This window comes from Diadema antillarum, unplaced genomic scaffold (genome assembly GCF_040938485.1).
Source record: "Diadema antillarum isolate AM-2024a unplaced genomic scaffold, OU_Dant_1.0 seq00002046_RagTag, whole genome shotgun sequence".
Classification (NCBI taxonomy): Eukaryota; Metazoa; Echinodermata; class Echinoidea; order Diadematoida; family Diadematidae; genus Diadema; species Diadema antillarum.
In genome coordinates, this window is record NW_027272696.1 from 170,995 (window position 1) to 193,010 (window position 22,016).

A 22,016-nucleotide genomic window follows, 5' to 3' on the forward strand; every position below is an offset into this window, starting at 1 on the left:
TACAACATGGCCAAATAACTGAGCATTGCGGAGAATGGTAGAAAATAAATAAATAACATCATTTTTATCATTACGCTTCACTGAAAAGTGATATGCTGAGACATACCTAAGAAAAATCAAAATGTCTTATAGGTTACAGCACATGCATTATATATATTGCATAATCCATGATTCTCCATACTTCAGATTACATAATTGTAATCTTTTTAGGAAACAATCAACACACAAATTTATTCATTTTTATAATTATATAATAACAGGGTTTTTAAAAACAGGCTAGCTAAATGAACACAAATTTCCTGCTCACAAAACCTTTCTTTCATTCATTTTTATATAATTACTGAAATACTACAGCATATGAGAGAGAGAGAAAAAAAAAATCCTGTTTTTTTTTCAGTATCATGATGGTGTAGAATTCGTAATATCCAACCATATGTAACATTGTTTGAGGAAATAAAAAAGTATATTGAAACGCTGTCAAACAAATCATTTCATACACACATTATATATGACCAAAAAAAAAATGCTGACATTTGATATTATTGTTATCTCATGCATGTTGCACATAACGGTACTTCATTAATCCGTCGCTTGAAATCCCTTGCGAGTGTTTCACAGCATGTCATATCAAAAGGAAGAGTATTTCATAAAATCATTCCCATATTTACAAATGAAGTATATTTGAACTAGATCTGTCGTCTTTGGGACATGATACATATATGGTGACGTTTGAAATAGGCAGAGGACTTCCTGAGCTAACCTCTACACAACTTTTGAGGAGAAATAAATAAATAAATAAAATAAGAAAGAATCCGTGCAGATACAGAAGGTGTTCCGAGAGGGTACTCGGATCACCTAATAATATGCTGTTAAACACAGAATATCTATCTTATTGGGGGAGGGTGCACTATAGCAGAGGTAGGCCTATTCCTTGCATTTGCAACATGAGACTGGTGCACATGCATGGATAAGTATTTGAACAATATTCTCTATAAAAAAAGCAAGAAAAATGTCAGCATCTGCATGGGAATTATTAGGGGGAAATGATACATCCCCCCCCCCCTATTTTCACTGGATTATTTTTGGGCACCCCTCCCTCCTCCGATCGACGCCCCTGCCATAGTGCTACATGTAATACATTGTATATGCATTATGTATTTTCGAACTCCAGGGCCCTGTTGCATAAAACCCTTACCGCTGGACTTTCCGCTCCTTTCCAGCGGTAAGTCTTCAAATTAGCGGTAAATTTTATAATCCTTGATGCTGATTGGCTGTGACGCCTAATTTTGACGGTAGTTACCATTGAAATTCATTGGTAAGTTTTATGCAACGGGCCCCAGATTATCTGCACCTGTGTTTATTGTGGCCATTTCACTTTTCAGCTAGCTACAGTAGCTGTGAGCATACACGGTCCGGATCCGGTACGGCACGGTTACGGTCGGTATGCGTGGGCGCGAGGCTTTGGCGAATACCGCGCGCATAATCGGGCACGTACGTACGAGCGTGTAAAACGTGAGAGATGGGATTGGTAAGGTTATATGTTGAAACTATGCATCAGCAAGACAACGATTCAGAGAAATTAAGAATCCAGCTATTGTTCCAAGTCGAGTCATATGGAGTGGACCGCAGCACCATATACCACACTTTTGATATAGATTCACTGAAAAAGGACTTCTCCTGACGAAACTGAAACGAACAACAAAGACTGTCCCGCAACTTACGCTCCCATAACAACGTTACTAGATCTTTGGTGTCGTCGGTGGGTGGCTACAGCGCTTGAACGAAATTTGGGCCATCACTGCTGGCACGTCAATCGGTACACCACCGCAGTCATCGTGTGCAGTGACCAAGACCAGCCCCGTCGCTGCAGTCATTACCACGTCTACGCCTGGGAACCATTTTTGTTGCAATGTCTTTCAAAATAGACATTCATAATCACATTCTGCCACAGAAATGGCCTGACCTGAAAGAGGTATGACTCGTTGACGTTCGATAACTAACTGAGAAGTGAATGTATAATCCCGTAAATTAAACTGTACAGCTACATCATTATCATATATACTTTAAATAACTATAAGCCTAATAATAAATTTACGTTTACAAAGTCGGGGCACCAGTTTGCGGCACCCCAAGCCCAAGGGCCAAAGGCCCTAATCAATAACACTAACACTGTAACAGTTAGGAATATCTAATCTAACCATATCTTCAAAAGTAAAGGGTTAGAAGGGTATTTTTTTTTTCTAAATTGTTGTACAGTGCACTCCCGTTAAACGAATACAGTTATAACGAAATTTCGTTATAACAAAGTAAAACTTCTGGTCCCAAAATTACCGCCATTAAAGTCTATGCCACGGTACAAAATTCGCTTATAACGAACACGGTAATAGCGAAATTTCGTTACAACGAAGTCTTTTCCGAGCGCCACTGACAAAGAAAAACAAAAGAAATGTGCTCCGTTATAACGAATTTAGGATCTTTTTCGAAAATACGTAGCGGAACAAGCATTTATAACGTCTCTGCATGGGCGAACTGTGTGTTCGCTTGGTGTGTCACGATCACGCACAGTTTCCGAGGGGAACTTGCGTTATTGTAATACAATAATCTGAAATTGAATAACTATTTGTTTACCTTTCCTGTGTATGACGAGTATTCAACAAACAGAATATCATATATGTGTGGCTTCCTTGTTTTTGTTATATATTGTATTTGTTCGGTTATAATGAAATTTCGTTAGAACGAAAGAAAACTGCTGGTCCCGAGCATTTCGTTATAACGGGAGTGCACTGTATTCGAAGAGCAACTGAAGAGCTTTCTTTTGATACCAAAGTTATGAAATAACTCGGATGATGGCCTTATCTCATTATAATTCTAATTCAAACCGTCTGTGACTGTCATGCTGTAGGGAATAATTTTCAAACTCAAATTTGATTAGCAAAATCAGCTGATGAAAAATGTTTTCAATGATATCCTATACACTTCTACTGTATGTAAGAAACTTGCTACACAAAAGTTAGTTTGTGTAGCAGTGGTGTAAAAATGCATAGCAAATTGCAATGCTATACCAGGAAAATTATTCCCTGCGCTGTTTTTTTTTTTAAATATGATTTTCTTAACAAAACGTTAAGGTTTTGTTCTGTTGCTAGGCAGCCACCATCATCCAAGGTTCGTATCTTCATACAAAATCTTGATATCAAAAGAGGCCTGGCATGGTACTAAGGATTCCTCATGTGACTGTGTTAAATATTCTAAAATTCATTTCCTTTGTCAGTTTTGACAATTTGACAATTGCAACAGTGACCAAAATGTTGGGGATGGGTCTGGTTTGTGGGATTGTAATACACATTCATAGTGCTAAACTCTAGTACTTTACATGTCAAAATGAGTGGAAATTGATGAAATGTGTGCAATCTTGAAAAACTATAAAATCATGAAGGATCGAGAAAATGAATCCAAATAAAGAGTGTTCTAACAAGCTGAAAACTAGTTGGATCAGTAGAAAGTATATTTTTTTTTTTCTTCAAAAATTTGATGTTTGAAGAAATCAGGGGACATTTTTGTGTGGGGTGCTGCAAACTGGACTCCTCTGCCGCAATTCGGGTCCTCTTGGTGGTTGCAAATTTTCTGCATAAAATTGATCATTACGACTGGAGTAATTGTCCACCATACAAAATTGTGATACAGTGTCAACTTTTTTATTTGAAGAGTGTCAAGAGGCCTACTTTGGTACCTCTTCAAATAAAAAATACAAAAAAGTATTTTGTTGCCCGTCTTACCAGAATACTACAAAATACCCTTGAAAAGGCCTTAACTTGCCATAAACTGGGTCCGCTACTCTAGATAGTTTAATAACAGTTAGTGAATGAGTGTAAGGATTTAGACGTCTTGTATACACTCACACTTGTAAAACAGACAAAAACTTGTTTATTTAGTGTGGTACATGTAGATCTATCTCGAATCCCTGCTAGGTAAGCAGATTTTTACTACAACGTAGCATATTTAAATCTAATGATAAGTTCTGAGGAATTTATGAATTAAATTTAAATTCATTCGTCATAATGACAGTTACTCAAACAATAGAAATTTGGAGGAGTCAGTGAATGAAAAAAAAAACCCACAAAAACACTATATCAGTACTATCTCAAGAAGGAAGTTATTCTGGTGAGGTTGAGGTCAGGCACATCAGTTCCGGTGAGCTGGAATGAAAACAAACAGCTTGCCTGTACATGTGTGGAGCTTGAGCGTGAATGCATGCGATGTAGTCCGCACTACAATAGACAAACATGTACAAATTTTCAGGGTAAGGTGTACAGATGACGTATGTTGTAGTACGCTGTTTAACAAATTTGGACTGTCGGCGTTCAGAATCCTCAGATCTATCATTCTTTTCTGTCATTTGTCAATGAAATTGCTGTGACTTCCAGATATGATAAGAATCAATAAGATGGACTTATCTGGTAGTTTCAATTTCATAGAATTTCAAAGCCAATTACATTAGAAAAGTACTTGCAGATACATTGTACATTATGTATGATGTAAATTCTGTCTCAGTATGCTGATTGCAGTTTGATCTTCCCTCCACACAATTTTAGGGGTCACCCCCCCCCCCCCCCAATCCCCTTTTCAGTGAATACATTCATGTGTACAAGCTGGTCTGGGTCTGGTGAGGCTAAAGCTTTTTTTTTTTTTTTTTTGTAATTAAATGGTTGGTATAGTATTGCTGGGGATGAGGATTGAGCTTGTATCTCTTCGCAAGATATTAAGAAACCACTTATGAAATCTTACAGAGCATACCATTCTTAGTGGAATTCAAAGATTATTTGATGAAAATCGGTTTTGAAATGGTTGAGATATTCAAAAACAAAGTAAAACAGAGAGACTAATTAAAGATGGGTCCCCACCTTTTATTAGGTTGCTTGTTTTTGATATATATCCCAGCCTTTTCAAAACCAATTTTCATCAGAGAAAGGATTGAATTCCTCTTGGAATTATGGGTATATGCTTTTCCATGTTTTGTAATGGGTTTTTAATTATCTCACAAAAAATTGGAAACTTCAGCCATGTCTCAACCTAAACTACAATGCTTGAATGCATGCCATCCCTGTTATGATATTTCTATTCATTCATTAAAAATCATTCTAAATAGCCCAAGGTGGAGCTGATTTGGAAATGATTCCACAAAGTATGATGTACAATGTACAATGTACATGTACATCATAGATATATTATCATGTTAGATGTTGGTATTTAAATCAACACGATACATTATTGTCCGTATACAATTATGAACCAAACAAGACGTAAGGTACATTTACATTATACAGTTCAAAATCCACAATATATAATTTATGTTCAGACAAAGATTTCTCTTTGTACAGTGGCATAATGGATTAAGTACCCAAATACTTATTGACTTGCCACAATGCAACCACACAGGACCCATGCAGTAAAGGACTTTTAGATAAACATCATATGAAGGTGAAAACAAACCCCCAAGACCATCCGAACTTGATTCCTATATTAATAGGGATTAAGAAACTTGGCCAGGTGCTTGCCATGTTTAGATTGCCATTTACTGTAAAACTGGAAATTTTCGCAGTGTTGAAATTTTCGCGCATTTCGCGCAACCAAACACTAGCACGAAAATAAAAGCCCACGAATATTTTTGCTTGCCAGTTGTTCCTGTGCGTGATGTCTTGATTCCACGGAATTAAAAACTCGCGAAACTCTTCTGACCCGGCCAAGTGCGAAAAATTAGTCGCGTGAAAATATCCACTTTTACTGTACATTGTAGTAAGAGCTTGTTATTGATGTTGGAGAGCAAACCCTGTAATGAACAGAGAAAGTGAAAGAGCACACCAAAATCCCCGACAAATGTGGCTGATCGATATTTATAAATGAATTCATCTTCTTTAATACACAGAGCAAATAAAGACATGTTTGCTGCCTGGCTAAAAATGATCCTGATAAATGAATACAAAGGGTCTAGCTCTACTCAAACTGCATCCAGAGTAGAGAATGATGTTTCTTTTTCTCCATGTAATGTACAACTTTTAAACTGACAATTGACATCTTGGAAAGACTTCCATAGGTACGTGTACTGTACACCTCCTTTAAAATTGATCGACTACAGTTTTTTTTTTTTACTTTCTTTCCTTTTAAACAGTACAACCCTGAAACCAACCCAAACCCTAACCCTAATTCTTCCTCTGTACCCTCGGACACTGGCATCTGTGTACCCTGGGACACAGGGGCCCACACACCCTAGGTCACCAGGGCCCAAGTACATACTGTGTACCTTAATACTACTATACTAGTGCTATGTTGTGGAATACCAGGTACTGGGTTCCACCAGGGAGGTGTTCCACATATCCTTAGATTAAAAAAGAAAAGGAAAAAAGAAAAAGAAAACACAGCCTCTACGAGTGTGATTACCAAAATGTCTGAACAATTTTGTAGATTCATCAGTATGTTTACAATACACACACACATGGAATGCAGTATGTTAATTGTTATTAAAAGATAATTATAATAGTAAGTATATAATAATTTGAATAAATATGTAGTACCTGCTGCTATCAAAGATTAAAACCGTCAATGCGCATTTGGCTGAAGCTTGGCAGTGTAGTGGATATGATGCCTGTCTAGCATTGAAGAAGGTTGCGAATTTCAATTGCACTCTGTACATGTATGTACTCAAGTATGACCATGATTTTTATCATGGTTTCTACTTGAACGCTGAATGATTAGTGCTTAGTGTATTTCCGTCGATGAAGGGCAATTTGTCAATTACTTGCAATGCCTTGTGATGCTGTTTGAATGCGACTTTTGTAACTGATGTGATGGGAATAACTTCCTTGCTTGTGTATCCCGTATGGACCTTCAGCTGTGAGCCGTGTCTGTATGTGTTTGGAATATACACTGTTACGTATGTACATACATGCAAAGTCATGTGTGTACTTATGTAGAACTTGAATACGTCTACATGAAGCAATTTAACAACAGGTATACACTGTGCATGTCATTCTGCTTGTGTAATATGATGTACACGTGTACCTCTGTTGTGCTTTGTAGTACATTCATATGCTCACAATTCATGAACGGCAGATATCGAGTGATGTGAAGCACTACCAATAGCAATACATGCTCTGTATCTACAAGACTGTACAGGCATAGGGCAGTCTGTGTGCATACTATGTACACAGAGAGTATACTGTACAATGTAATACTGTACATGTATTTGTATTCAGAGTACCGGTAGTAGAAATGAGTTGTGAGTGTGTGACCCTGTGTGTATTCCACAGAAAGGGTGGGTGTGTGGGTGTGTACCCAATGAGGGCTCCTGATTGGATGACTCACTGTGAGGCAACTGTTGGCCTTGCTCTATGCAAACTTTATGGGAGTGAACAAACTCTGCAGCTGACTCTGTTTGTTGTGTTCTTGGCACCATATCCTGTTTGACTAGTATAGTCACTGTATTAAAACTGTAGATAACACTGGCCCTGCTGACGCTACAAGAATGCAAATGAATGAATACTCAGGAGATGCAGCTACACTGTGTACAAGTAATGCCCCACTTTCTCATAGCTTTCGGAAGCATAGAGTATTTTCCATGATGTGTATGGCTTACTTCGTTCCATCGGGAGATGCGTCCGCATCGGGCGATGAAATGAACTAAGCCGAAGTGTATGTATCACAGTCCAATGAATGTGATTTGTATTGGTTGATCATCAGGTCAGTGTCTAACATGTTGGGCGTGATCCGATGAGGGAAGATTGTCTGATGGGGGAACTACATGTAAGCTCAGAGCTTTGTTTTCCATGGGAACACCATTTCTGGTTGCAAGTCAAGTCAGTCCTACAGCTTGTATGCTTGTCAGATTTGTCAGTTTTTTGTGTCCAAGGAGTAACAACAGTCGCTGACAAATTAACTTGAGTCCAGGTTGTAGGACTCTCCTGGCATTGGCATCACCCTTGGACTTGGCGAGCCGTGGTGCCAATCTCTAGAGCTTCTCGGCTCAGATTTCATCGGAACTCATCAAAATGCTGAAATTTTTGCATTTTTAGGATCGGATGAGCCTCCAATGGTCAGTGGACGGGAGGCATTATCGTGTTTGACCAGCACACTGTACATAATCCTGGCACTGCTAACATTTTAACCAAATGCAAGTGTATAGATATCTGGGGTTGAAGCTGTAAAAGTTAATAAGTACACCTGTATGAGTATTCAGGCAATGTGGTCTGTGGTTATAATGATTAACACTTTAGAGAGATACAGTGTAAATTATACTGTCATACAGTGTAATCCTGTAATTGCCCTATGGGATGGAGAGTTTATTACCCATCCCCTTTTCTAAAGCCTCTTCATTTCCAATGGTGAAGTGGATTTTTTTCTTTATAACTACATGTATGTATATTCATAGATTTTCTATAGTGTTGCCAATAGTTGTTTCTGCTCAAAGGGAATGTGCAATAGAGGACTCACTCACCATTAACAGTGCGTGCAAATAAAATCAGGGTCATTCGAACATGGGCGTGCACAAAAGAGCAGTAGAGGTCACGTCACAGAACCATGAACCCAGAATTGCCTGTAGAAAGCAAGGGAGGCACACCTTTGAAGCTCAGGCTGGGTTGGCAAAAGTCATTCTAATTCAATCAAACTGAATATTTGTCTTTGTGCAGCTATGTGTCATTTCAGAGATATTTGAAGACATACAAATATATGCTGCGTGTGTAATATCTTTTGATTCAAAGAACTCACACTGTACTCTGTTGTGTAGAATATGAGCCGTGATGCGAAGCTGGTCTAAGGCATTTACAGACTGATTTTGCTACAACACGCATTTTCCATAGACCTCTCCCCGACCACACCTATACTCGGACTCGCCCTTAATGAGTTAATAGCATGCAAGTTAATTTATTCAATGGTGCAAACTGCAATGAAATTGGATAGAGAGAGTGAAGGTTGCAGAAATACAGTTCACTCTTGGGCATTGATTATCGATCTTTGAGCACTGTGCCACATGTCTGCATACAGTAGAAACAGCACACACACTGTCACATGCACACATACATCATGGAGGTAGAACCTACCTCCATGCATACATTGAACACATGTACAGCAGCTGTATAATGTGTGTTGCAGTCCAAACTTTGTTCCAGAGAGCAGGAATAATTACTTTAGAGTCAAGCCATGGGATACACATTACAATGGTATCATCCAAGAGGCATTTAAAGGTCCTGTTTACTACAATGTATGAGACCAGTGATTTTAAAAATGTTCAAAATATCACTTTTGATGCATACAACATGTGTGTATGTGTAGATCAGTTGTATCACAAAATATCCTGCCATAATTATAAACATTTTTTTTTTTTTTGCAATAAAGCCTAAAATATAAGGCGATATCACTATTTTTCTCATTGAACCATAACTGAAGACGGTTAAGTCTGGAAACATTTTTATTGTAACTATAGTTCACATTTTGTACATATCTAACAATACTTTCCATTGATTATACTGATTCAAATTTTTGCATTAGTTGTTTCTATCCCTAACTCACATTTTCGAACTATTCTGAAGCACTATAACTGTTGAGTTTTTGTTTCATCTGTAAATTGTAAATTATGCCTTTAATCATCACATGATGCAGTGACTGCATTGATCACATATGGACTGTTAATCATGCATGAGTCAGTTTTGAATGTTATTGTGCTGTTGGCTGAGTACTAGCAGGAAGGAAGACAAAGAGGATAGGAAAGTATCCCATACAGTAACAAAGTTCAAGCGAGGTTTGAAAGTAGACAGGTAGCTGATTTCACCTCGATACAGCAGAGTTGAAGCTGAACGTACAATCTAGCATGAAATTCACACCCACTAGAGAAAAAAAAAAGATTGCTCTCATGGCCTGAATAGTGTATTTTTACATGTATGCCACTTTTGTTTTGATTTGTTTAAAAATAAAACATGAAGATATCAAGCTTACATGAATATGGTGGAGACACACAACTTGTACAGTGTGAACTTTCATACCATTATTGGAAAAAAGATCATTTTCGCAAACAAGCACAGGTTTAGCACTGGAGCTGTGGCGTACTTTCGAGCGATTTTTTTTAAACTGCTTTGCTAATGGCGATGAGTCATCAATTGTCACTGCTCTTAAGGGCCTGTGCTTGCTTCAGTAGTTTACAATTTTTTGTTTGTAAACCACACTTACTGAAGGCTGTGCTGTAAAAGTGAAAATATTTGCACAAGTACAAAATGTAATTATTTTGCACTACACCAGGTGAGCTTAATTTCATAGATATTTTTAATTATGCAGAAATTGTCTTTATTTTCACTGGATTTGTCTTATTGTGTTAGGGTTTTTATTTTTGTGTGAACATTTGCAAACCACAGAAATGTCCACTTTTGTATATTAGACTCAGCAAATATTTTGCAGTAAGTTTGATTGTCACTTCATAACTGCTTTACCACTGCTCAGATGTGAATGAGAAAGTATGAGAGAGAGTATTAAATACAGCGCACTCCCGTTACAACGAACACGGTTATAACGAAATCTCGTTATAACGAAGTAAATCTTCTGGTCCCAAAATTATCACCATTAAACTCTATGGTACAAAATTTGCTTATAACGAACACGGTTATAGCGAAATTTCCGTTATAACGAAGTCTTTCCGAGCACCACAGACAAAGAAAAACAAAAGAAATGTGCTCCGTTATAACGAAATGCAAATTGCTTTCGAAAATACGTAGCGGAACAAGCATTTATAGTGTCTCTGCATGGGTGAACGCTTCATACCACTGTGTGTTTGCTCCTTGTGTCACGCACAGTTTCTGAGGGGAACTTGTGCTTCTTATTGTAATACAGTTATCCCATCACATTTCGCATAGCTTTCAAATGTATGATGAGTATTCAGCAAACAGAATATGATATGTACGTGGTTTCCTTGTTTTTGTTATATATTGTATTTGTTCGGTTATAACGAAAGGAAACTGCCGGTCCCAAGCATTTCGTTATAACGGGAGTGCACTGTACAATACTTTTGTGTGTATACATTATATGTCTGTGTGTGTGTGTATATGTGAGTGCGCTTGTGAGTTTTTGTGTGTGTAGGATCTTCTCTGTATAAAAGCGCTAAGTAATGATTACATAATATTTTCTCTCTGTGTCAGCGCTATGGTTACGGAGGATGGATTCAGCTCCACCACCAGTGTGACGGCAGGGCCAAGATGATGCGGGATGGGAAGCTCTTCCGGGTTATTGAGCCGAACTGCTTCGACCCAGAGGCCAGAATCAGAGATATGGATGCTACAGGTAAAGCTTAAAGAATTAAATGACCAAAAAACAAACAAACAAGCATACAAGCACAATGCAGCACGAATCATAGTGCGGTAAAAAAGTTTGTCCACAATGAAATATAAAATGTGCTATGTTCCAGTTGATTTTCAATAAATAGATTATGATAAGACAAACAGAATAGTAGCAGCTTTATCTGAAACAGACAAAAACTATATTGAGAGTTGTCAGTTTAAAGTTATCCATGTTTTCACTGACTAGTGTAATTAATTGCAACCAAGTACACAAATTTATGGAAATGGGGATGTTTATGTACTATAAGATGTTAATGTTTACCTCTTTCGTTGAATTTGTTATGCTCTAAACTAGTCACCTACAGGGCGTATTGTAGTGCTATCAAAGTCTTTTAGTGGGATTTTTTGCCCCCCCCCCCATTTCAAGGTCAATTATGTTTATACTTGGATATATCTGCCACTATATTTCCTGAGCAAGTCATATGTATTTTAAATGAGGTGGTGCCATGATGTTTTGAGAGATGTCAATATACCATAGACTCCTCCAATTTTGTAGTAATTTTTATGTGTGTGTGTGTGGTGTGTGTGTGATCCCTATGTGTTTTTCACTTAAATCATTTTTGCATAAATTTGTTTTGTCCAGGTGTGACCGTCCAGGCCTTATCCACAGTCCCCGTGATGTTCAGCTACTGGGCCAAGCCAGAGGACACCCTGGACCTGAGTAGAATCCTGAACGATGACCTGGCAGAGACCATCAAGAAGCACCCAAAGAGGTTCGTGGGTCTCGCCACGCTCCCCATGCAGGCCCCAGAACTTGCCGTCCAGGAGCTCAAGAGATGCAAAGAGGTGGGTCATCCGGTGTGAGAACTGGACATGATGAAGACTGACCGACCAAAAGGAGCGGTCTAGTCCATTTTGATTTTCAATAGCCAGTTGGGCTGAAGCTGGGGTACAGTGGACTCCCATTATGGCGAAGTCCTCTGGGATCGGCAGTTTTCTTTCGTTTCCGGAATTTTGTTATAACCAAACAAATAAACAGTAAAAAAGCACAGAAGGGGTAGCGTTGCAGCCTGAATTTTTACTTTGTTGTAACTGGAATTTTGTTATAACCTTGTTCGTTATAAGGAGAGTACACTGTCTGTATTATAGAAATCACATAAACTGTAGTCGTTGAATTCCTCAAGACCGTTGATGCATGGTCAGGACAGCAATATCATGTTTACGCGATGACCCCAAAATTATTAGAATTATGATGGATTCCATCTTTTGTTCATACTAATGCATTTCATTTTAAGCCATTTCCTCACATGCACTGCTTACTTCACATGGTTCAGCATCCTTAGCACTTGGTCCAGTGCAGAAAGTAGGTTTCATTGAACTTGCATTTTTACAAGTGTAAGCCTAATATAGTGAGTGATTCGTGTACCAGATATCTGAATTGATACAGTCCACTAGTTTATTTGTTTGTCTTTTTGAGGGGTGATCACCAGTGTGAAATGAGACAGATAATGTTGTTTGTATCTGTGAAATACTGACTTGAGATTTCTAATGTGCACCGGAATAGGCAGGGAAGTATTCAATTCATTAGGGCCAACCTTCCCCATAACGTAGTGTCCCGTCACTACTGGATCTGAAATTGCCACTGTTTTGATGACAATCATGTCATCTCATCTAATCATTTTTCCCTTCTTTCGTTTTTTTGTCTTTTTTTTCAGGAACTTGGGTTTCCAGGTATCCAGGTTGGATCCCACATCAACCAGTGGAATCTCGATGCGGCCGAACTGCAGCCAGTGTTTGCTGTAAGTAGCAATCTCTGTCACTGTAAGGGCCAACCTTAAACAGGGCTGACGAAGCCCGGCACTCCATTTACCAAAGACTGCAGCTAAATACGTAGCCCTATTTCTTTAGCCCCCTCTCTTCCAATTTTTTTTTAATGTGCAAGAATTCATCCTTTCAACCCATGAAGGTTCTCTCACTTCCCCAGAACTAGGACCCTGTTTACAGTGCGAGGCTCGGCCGCGGCCGAGTCCACCTTCATTTCAGTGTAAACGCGCCCGCACTGTAAACTGGGTCTATGTGTTTGTGGACATATATGTCTTTTCATTACATGTATTTATTTTTGTAAATATAATTGGGCATTTTACTCTTACTCTTCCAAACATGTTTCTCCTTGCAAGAGAGGCTCGTCTTGGTGCTAGAGCATTTTTTTTTTTTTTTTAAGGCGAGTTATGCTCAACTCTGGTTGCCAGTTTGTAATCTTAGTAGGTTAACTTGTAAACCATGATTGAATAGATGGGGGGGGGGGGGGGCAAATTTGGCTGAAGATTTGCTTGTGTCATGGTGATCACACATGCCACCCATGTACAAACATATTAAATCTTGCACATAAGTGTACAGAGAGTTCTGAGTTTGACATTTGTGAAAAGAATGTTGTTTTGAGTTTGCAGTCAGTGAGGAGACTGTTTTAAGAGAATGTGAACACAATAACATTTTACACATTCAGAAAGACATTTTATGAAACATGATTACAATTACCGGTAAGTCTTTTTCTGGAAGTGAAATACATTGTTGATATGAACAGCCCTCTGGGATTACAAACAATCTATTTTGTCTAAACATTTGAACTTTTTTCCAAATTATTTGATTTGAAATTTTGTCGTTCTGACCACCAGTTTCAAACTTTCTGTCTAAATGTTGCAGGCGGCTGAGGAGCTGAACATGTCCATCTTTGTCCATCCATGGGACATGGAGCTGGGGGGCCGCATGGCCAAATACTGGCTGCCCTGGCTGGTGGGTATGCCCGGAGAAACGGCCACCGCCATGTGCTCCATGATATTTGGCGGTGTGCTGGAGAGGTTCCCCAAACTCAAGGTCTGCTTCGCTCATGGAGGTGAGTGTATCAGTGCGCAGGCTTGCCACAAGTTTGAAATTAGTCATAAGGAAATTTCCTGTTTGCTTTATTTGTTTGCTTCTTTCTTTTTGCGGCAAAAGGGATGAAGTACAGATAACTTGCTGAGATTGCTCCATCATTGTGGCTGCAGGTGTAAGAATCGAATGAGGAGAGCCATCTTTGAACATACCTTTCTCACCTTACGCTACTTTTTTTTGTCCCCGCCGAACGAGTTCGAGCAGGGGACTATGAAACGGGCTCCGTACGTGTGTGTGTCCGTGTGTCCGTCCGTGTGTCCGTCCGTCCGTGTGTCCGTGTGTCCGTGTGTGCGTCCGTGTGTGATCAAAATCTTCAATTTGCTACTTCTCTGTCATTTATGAGCCAATTTTGATTCTGTTTGCTTTATATGATAGCACTACATGGGAGCTTTGAAACTTCTACACAGAATTTCAGTCGTGACCTTTGACCTTGACCTTTGACCTATATTGTACATTTTGCTACAAAATGCTACTCCTTCGCCATTTCTAACCCGATTTCGATTCCGTTTGCTTTATGTGATGGCACTAGGTGAGGGCTTCAAAACTTCTACACAGAATTTTGACCTTTGACTTCTTTGACCTTTGACCTTTATTTTTTGACCTATATTGTACATTTTGCTACAAAATGCTACTCCTTCGCCATTTCTAACCCGATTTCGATTCCGTTTGCTTTATGTGATGGCACTAGGTGAGGGCTTCAAAACTTCTACACAGAATTTTGACCTTTGACTTCTTTGACCTTTGACCTTGATTTTTGACCTATATTGTACATTTTGCTACGAAATGCTACTCCTTCGCCATTTTTAACCCGATTTCGATTCCGTTTGCTTTATATGATGGCACTAGTTGAGGGCTTCAAAACTTCTACACAGAATTTTGACCTTTGACTTCTTTGACCTTTGACCTTGATTTTTGACCTATATTGTGCATTTTGCTACAGAATGCTACTCCTGCGCCATTTCTAACCCGATTTCGATTCCGTTTGCTTTATGTGATAGCACTAGGTGAGGGCTTCAAAACTTCTACACAGAATTTTGACCTTTGTCTTCTTTGACCTTTGACCTTGATTTTTGACCTATATTGTACATTGGCTACAAAATGCTACTCCTTCGCCATTTCTAACCCAATTTCGATTCCATTTGCTTTATGTGATGGCACTAGGTGAATGCTTCAAAACTTCTACACAGAATTCTGACCTTTGACTTCTTTGACCTTTGACCTTGATTTTTTACCTATATTGCACATTTTGTTACAAAATGCTACTTCCGGCGGGGACATATGTTACGCACCGCGTAATTTCTACTTTTCCTTGTTTTCCTTCCTTCTATGTTTCCCGTTTCTCGATGCAGCAGTTTGTTTTGTTCTTTTTAATATATTGAATGCAAACAAAGGGAAACTGACCAGAAATGTATAGGATTTATATGAGTGAATAATTGAGCAAGGAAGTGGGATTCCATAGGGAATCCTTCTTTTCCATTCCTGATGGAATTCCATTTTCTTTGATCAATTTTTCAGTTTATCAGTTTTGTTATACATTTATAAATTGGCTTTGGCTAAAAGACATTGTTTTAACATTGGGTTGACCGAGTTTCAGAAATTGTCAAACTTGGCTGACTGAGCTGTAAAGTGATGTTCATCTGTGGAGGGGGGGGGGGGGGGAGGGGGGAGAAAACACAAGTAAACCAAAATGTTATTATACTGTCTGTATCAAGAGATCTAAGAACATATACCACCATGCCAATAAATCTGGTGGTGACTGTTTTAATGCTAACCAGGCGGAGCCTTCCCATTCACAATCGGCCGCATCGAGCACGGCTTCAACGTCCGGCCGGATCTCTGTGCGGTGGAGAACAGTGTCAACCCCAGGAAGTATCTTGGCCAGATCTACACAGACTCATTGGTGCACGACGAGCGAGCTCTGAAATACTTAGTTGAGACGATAGGAGAGGTGAGAACTGAATACTCTGAGGCATACAATCTGTACATCCATTTTGGCTCAAGTGGTTCGTATTTTTATTGTGCGTGAATCAAATTTATGTGGCCCCTAGGGAAGCACTTTCCAGTAAATGCTTGAGATCGCAGACTCTCAGTTATGCGGTCCCTGGTTTAGTCTAGCTGGCAGCAGCATTTGTTGTCATTATTAATTAGTGTGTGTGAGGGTTCTTAAAGCCATAGGTCACCATCTTCTGAGGCTTGCTTATGATATACATGTAGCAGGGGTAATGTGACAAAGCGGATTAGACTCTTGACTTCCAAGGGGGGGGGGGGGGGGGGGGGGGGGGTCCTGAGAATGAATCTTGTCAAGTGCTGTGCTTCTCGGACAAGATGTTATTACCCACCATGTCCCTCTCGACCCTGGGCCCCATTGCATAAAACTTACTATTGTGGTAACTTTGCCATCCAATGGTAACTACCATGGTAACAATACTCAACAGCCAATCAAAATCAAGAATTCCATGGAAGTTACCATTGAATGGCCAAGTTACAATAATAGTAAATTTTATGCAACAGGCCCCAGGTGTATAAATTTGTTCCTGGCAGCGATTGGGTAATAATAATGGCAGGTCCCTGTGATAGAGCAGTGGCAACACTTAAAAGATACTAGATGAAAAAGAAGACCATAAGATTATCATATGTAAAGCATTTTAGTGCTTCCTGAGTAGCCTTGTTTGATGAGTCCAAACCTGAGGCTGCGTCATTGGTAAGGACAATGTTTTGGGACAGAGTGACTAGCGAGAGTAGTTGGGAAGGATTAGCCTCGTAGGGTTCCATAACTCTTGCGGTGAAGTCATGTTCTGTATGAGAGCTGAAAGAAAATTGCATAGTGAGGCCTTTCTGAGATGACACTCAGGAAAACAGACAAATGTGGCCTTGATATACGAGTGACATCCAACCCTTTACTTTAAGGTATCAAACTCTATGATTTTAATGGTTCGTCCGCTACCCACCCAGATGGAAACTAAAGCAAATGTGGCTGTGAAAAACAACAATGATATATTATCCACTTGTCCATCTGTTGTGATGGGACTGATTCAGTCGTGTATAAAAATGGTTGTCAGTACAGCTTCAATAATACTACTTCCTGCATTGCAGAGAATGCATGCAAGCATGCACTTTCCTCATCCAATGCACTCACACACACACACAAAAATAATCTCATATTGCATCGACAGGATCGCGTTCTGCTCGGCAGTGACTACCCCTTCCCCTTAGGGGAGCACCACCCAGGCAAGCTGATTGATTCCGTCGAGAGCTTCAGCAGCGACCTGAAGGTGAGAAGAATCAATCGAATATGGCTTGGTAGTCTAGTGGGTTACAGTTGTTGTGACGCAATATGACATGCTTAGTGGGATAGTAGACCCACCCCTTTACCACTTAGAGTGCGATTCCAAGTGTTAGATTTAATTGGATAAATTAACGTAAAATCAGACAAACAGAATGAAAGGAGTTTTATCAAAATTTAACAAGAAACAAGAAAGTTATGGAATTTCAAGATTTTGTGTGTTTTCACTGAAAAGTGATATTGGTTGCAGCCACACACACCATGGACGGGGGGGGGGGATAATGTCATCAATATACAAGTTTCCTTTCGCTTTGTGTTTCCGAGATTTAAAAGAAAAAGAATGTTTTGGGTAGACGCTTTATCAATCACAGCCCATTTCCACTCAAAAGCCATCTTTTTGGGATATTACAAAACTACCAAAAAAAAAAAAAAAGGACCTTGACAAGGGTACAACAGAATGGTTTTAATTTCATGTGAAAATACTCATTTGGAGACAAAGGTCAAATGGGAGACCTCTGATGTAGTGGCATTGTCGCCTCTTTATTCATGTGTGTAGGTGCAACCAATTTTACCATTTCCTGGAAACATATGAAACTGAATTTCTACGACTTTCTTTTTCACGATCAGTTCCTAGTGAAAGGGATATTTCCCGCTGGGTTCAACAAATTGACACAGTATTAATTTTTTTCATATCATAGTTTGAGCAACAAAACAAAGAAAAAACATTTTACATAAACCTACAGTGTATTGTACGTTTATTTCGAGGTGATTTCCTGTGTTGGCTGAATTAATGAAAGTAAAAAGATCCAACCAAAAAGACCTGTTCCTGTTTGTAACGACATCCTGTCGTGCTTTGCCTGGTAAACCATACACTTTCACTTGCTCTTTTATCTCGAACAAAAACAAAAAACAAAAAAAAAATAGCTGAGCATTTATGTTTGTACATGAAACAAACTTAACCTGCAGAAAGAACAAGCGAAATGCCTTATCCAAAACCGAAAGACAACTCTATCTTGCTGTGAAATAATGACATCTTTTTAACAAGAGATGGAGCTCTTATGATTTTAGATGAAGAGAAAAATAATATGAATGATAGTAATTGTATGACTGCATCAAATGGTGCTGAAATTTCCTGTAAGTCCACTATCAAAAGGATGGTCCATTCTAGCTCCAATACCATTTTGAATTCTTGATTTGTTTTAACCATTTAAGTTCACATATGTTTCCAACCTCTGTTAGATCAAATGTTACAATTATTTCACATGCATGATTTTGTATGCATCTTGGAATAAGTAGATTTAAACTCTGAAATTAGGGAGGGCTTGATATTTATGATGGTCCAGGGTTACTAAAACTTGGTGTTGGGCCACCAAACTTTAAAAATATTTAAGTATATATTTTGATGGCCTGATCGGTTAGCTACATTAAGATTAAAAATAGAATAGATTGCCCTGTTTGCATTTATTTAGTGCCACTGCATTTCTTTTGCAGGCCATGACCATTTCAAAATTGATGATTTTAGTGGCCTGAACAGACCAGCAGGCCAGCAAAAAAAAAGAAAAAAAAAAATGTCTGTGTCAATCCCCCACTTAGTGATGAACATGTGCTCCCCCTTATCGTGATTCCTTGTCATCCATCTGCACAGGACTCCCTACTTGCCGGCAACGCCCTAGAGTTCCTGGGCCTGGACCGGTCCCGATACGAGCCGGACCCAGACCTGCATTCCCAGCCGTCCCAGTGCCAGTCCAAGTGCGGGGCGGACAAGCACAAGATCAAGAGATCTCCAAACAGCAAGAAGGAGGAGGAGGCAGACCTTGAGAATGGGACCAAGAGGATGAAGCTAGCTGAGTCGTGTTGAGCGTCCTCAAGAAAGAAAGAACGAAAAGACAGAGATAGAACGAAAGGGAGAGACAAACAGATGAAAGACAGAAAGGAAGAGATGGAGAGAGGGAGAGAGATAAAAGGTGTTTTCTCATCTTTGTTTTTACTCGCCAGCTATGCGCACAATCATCTTTAATGTTAATGCTAGAGAATTGTATTACATGTGTGTGATTCCCAGCTAAAAATGAACCGTTTTCAAAGGGGGTTTCACACATGTGATGAAGCGGAGAGTGACATGAACAGTGCTCCTTCCTTGTTGCTAACTGAAATGTCATCTTTAACACAGACTACTTGTTTGTTCCATCCCCTCCGCGTGCAGCAGACATCATTCATAACGTGTTCAACCAGTCAGTGGACATCAGTTTGGTTGAACACATTAAATGCAGTTGGATGGATTGCATTGTGAAGCTAAAGTGAACAATCTTTACTGTCAATCAGTATTTGGAAACACGGTTTTAAATTCACGCCAATATCTAATGTATTCCGTATGATTTCATAGAGTAATTAAGAAGGGGATCTCCCTCAATGCATGCTAGGTCTGTGTTATCGTCTTATTTCATGCGCCATGCTTGTCTACAACTCTGAGCAAGCCCTGTGTAGCTCGGCTCAGTGTACAGATAACATTGCTGTTTTCTGGACAGAAGTGATTTAACTTGTCTCCAAACCCAGTGTGGCTGATAACCGCGACTCCCTCCCGTCCCTGGGAAGCAAGTCGGGTCAGGGGACAAAATTTTGAGGGGAGAGTGACCTTGGGTCATAACAGATAGCGCCTAGGTGTATTCATTAAATGTGCACATGCGCAAAGTCTGGTGTCCCGTGGCAGGGCTTGCCCCGTGGCAGGGCTTGCCCCAAATCCCAACTGCCCTCTAGGCTAGGGACAGTCAAGATAGTCATGTGGACGGTCAGTCATAAAAAAAGCAAGATCTCTCCTAATTGTGCCTGCGATGTGGGACCTAGTGTGAACTTGGAGACTGTCGTTAGAACTTCACAACTCTTCTTGCGTTGCCAAATTTTATCTCCTCACCCCTAATTTTTCTTAGTCAGGACAGTCAATGGCATGACATCTACCCCCCGCCCCATTCCACTGTGATGACTGTCAAGGAATGTGTTATGCTAACATCCCGTTTGCAGTGCAGGGCTGGGCCGAACCCGGCCTCTATTGCGGTCCCCGGGCCCCGCAATTCTGTCCGCTTTACAGTGGAGGGCTCAGCCCGGGCTTTTAATTCAAACCTTTCAATTTTTTATTATTTCTGGGAGCGCGCCGGTCGCAATTTGGTACCATATTTGGCCCAGTTTGCGTTACAGTGAGAAAAGGCCAGGCCGAGCCCGGGCGAAGACTACCTCCAGAGCTTGGCCAAATGCGCGGCCATTTTTGGTATCGCATTTGGCCTTTTGCGCGTTCACAGTGAAAGGAAAACATTTGCAATGCGGGAAATGAATCAGCGATTTTGACCTGTTGTCATTTGTTGAAATGGATGCCATTTTATTTCAGATGTTGAAGATGACATGTGTTTGACGCTTTACATTGTCTTAGGAATTCATGTCCTGCCTACTGATGATTTCAGACTGACAATTAGCATTATTCAGCCATAGCATTGATGCAGTTAGAGGTTAAAACATTTTGATGTTGTTGTTTTTTTATTACACTTTTGTGTCTTGCCAAATATTTTACATCTTTGCACATGATAGAATCATATGAGGCCATCAACATTGCACTGTATTTTCTTTCGTTTTCACTCTGAAATTAGCGAATATATATTCATAATTCAGCAATTGCCGCCCCGTAAATGCACACAGTTGCTATCGATTCTGTCAATAATGAAATGTTTTTAAAGTTATGTTTTGAAGTTGAGGCTTAAAATGAAGTCACCCCACTTTGCCATATATATTTATTTTTTTTTGATATTGTATATAGTGTTGTTTTTTTTTAGCATTAGGCTGGACAAAAGGGCAATGGCAAAATGTAAAAACCTTCTTATCTCTTTGTTTACTCTTCAAAGTTCGGTTTTAATCACAATTATAATTGCCAGCCTTATAAACTTCAAAAAATCATTAACAGATCAGTAGTATATCTCGTACTGTAAAAGTAGATATTTTTGCGTTACTAATTTTTGCGCTCAGCCACGAAAGATGAGTTTCGCTTGTTTTTAATTCCGCGGAATCAAGACATCAACCACTGGAATGTATGGCAAGCAAAAATATTTGCGTGCTTTTATTTTCGCGCAAGTCTTTTTGCGCAAAAATTTCAACACCGCGAAAATGTCCACTTTTACAGTATCCCGTTCATTTTCATAATTATCTTGATGGATAATGTATTGATGAATAATTGATGTTGGATTTGCTACAAATATTCCTTTGTTGTAGTGTAGAGACAATCCAGGAGTATGTGACATCATCCCATTCCTCACCTTGATACATCTAAATACATGTATATATATATATATATATATATTTTTTATTTTTTTTTATTTTTCCTAATGGCCAAAGTGTCATCTGTCCAATACAGGGTAATCAAACCATCCTTAATGGGAGGGTGCGTCTGTGAAGAATTTTGACGCAGAGTCTTTTCTTTTTTGTCCGGAAAGGTACCTTTTTGAGATCAGAATTTCGGCGGT

General features: G+C 39.4%; 1 protein-coding gene across 1 annotated transcript; it reads left to right on the forward strand.

Annotated features, from left to right (window-relative positions):
- The first annotated feature begins 1,906 nt into the window (after positions 1-1,906).
- On the forward strand, positions 1,907-19,378 carry LOC139713743 (2-amino-3-carboxymuconate-6-semialdehyde decarboxylase-like). Its single transcript, XM_071625448.1, has 8 exons — positions 1,907-1,972; positions 11,172-11,313; positions 11,953-12,155; positions 13,025-13,108; positions 14,010-14,199; positions 16,013-16,185; positions 17,411-17,509; positions 19,166-19,378. Exons 1-8 carry the CDS (start codon positions 1,910-1,912, stop codon positions 19,376-19,378), a joined length of 1,167 nt encoding a protein of 388 aa, XP_071481549.1. The 5' UTR covers positions 1,907-1,909.
- The last annotated feature ends 2,638 nt before the right edge of the window (positions 19,379-22,016 follow it).

Coding starts and splice junctions, on each gene's coding strand:
- LOC139713743 (XM_071625448.1), top strand. CDS start 1,910: ATGTCTTTCAAAATAGACATTCATAATCACATTCTGCCACAGAAATGG. Junction 13,109..14,009: donor AACTGCAGCCAGTGTTTGCT/GTAAGTAGCAAT, acceptor TAAATGTTGCAG/GCGGCTGAGGAGCTGAACAT. Junction 14,200..16,012: donor GGTCTGCTTCGCTCATGGAG/GTGAGTGTATCA, acceptor AATGCTAACCAG/GCGGAGCCTTCCCATTCACA.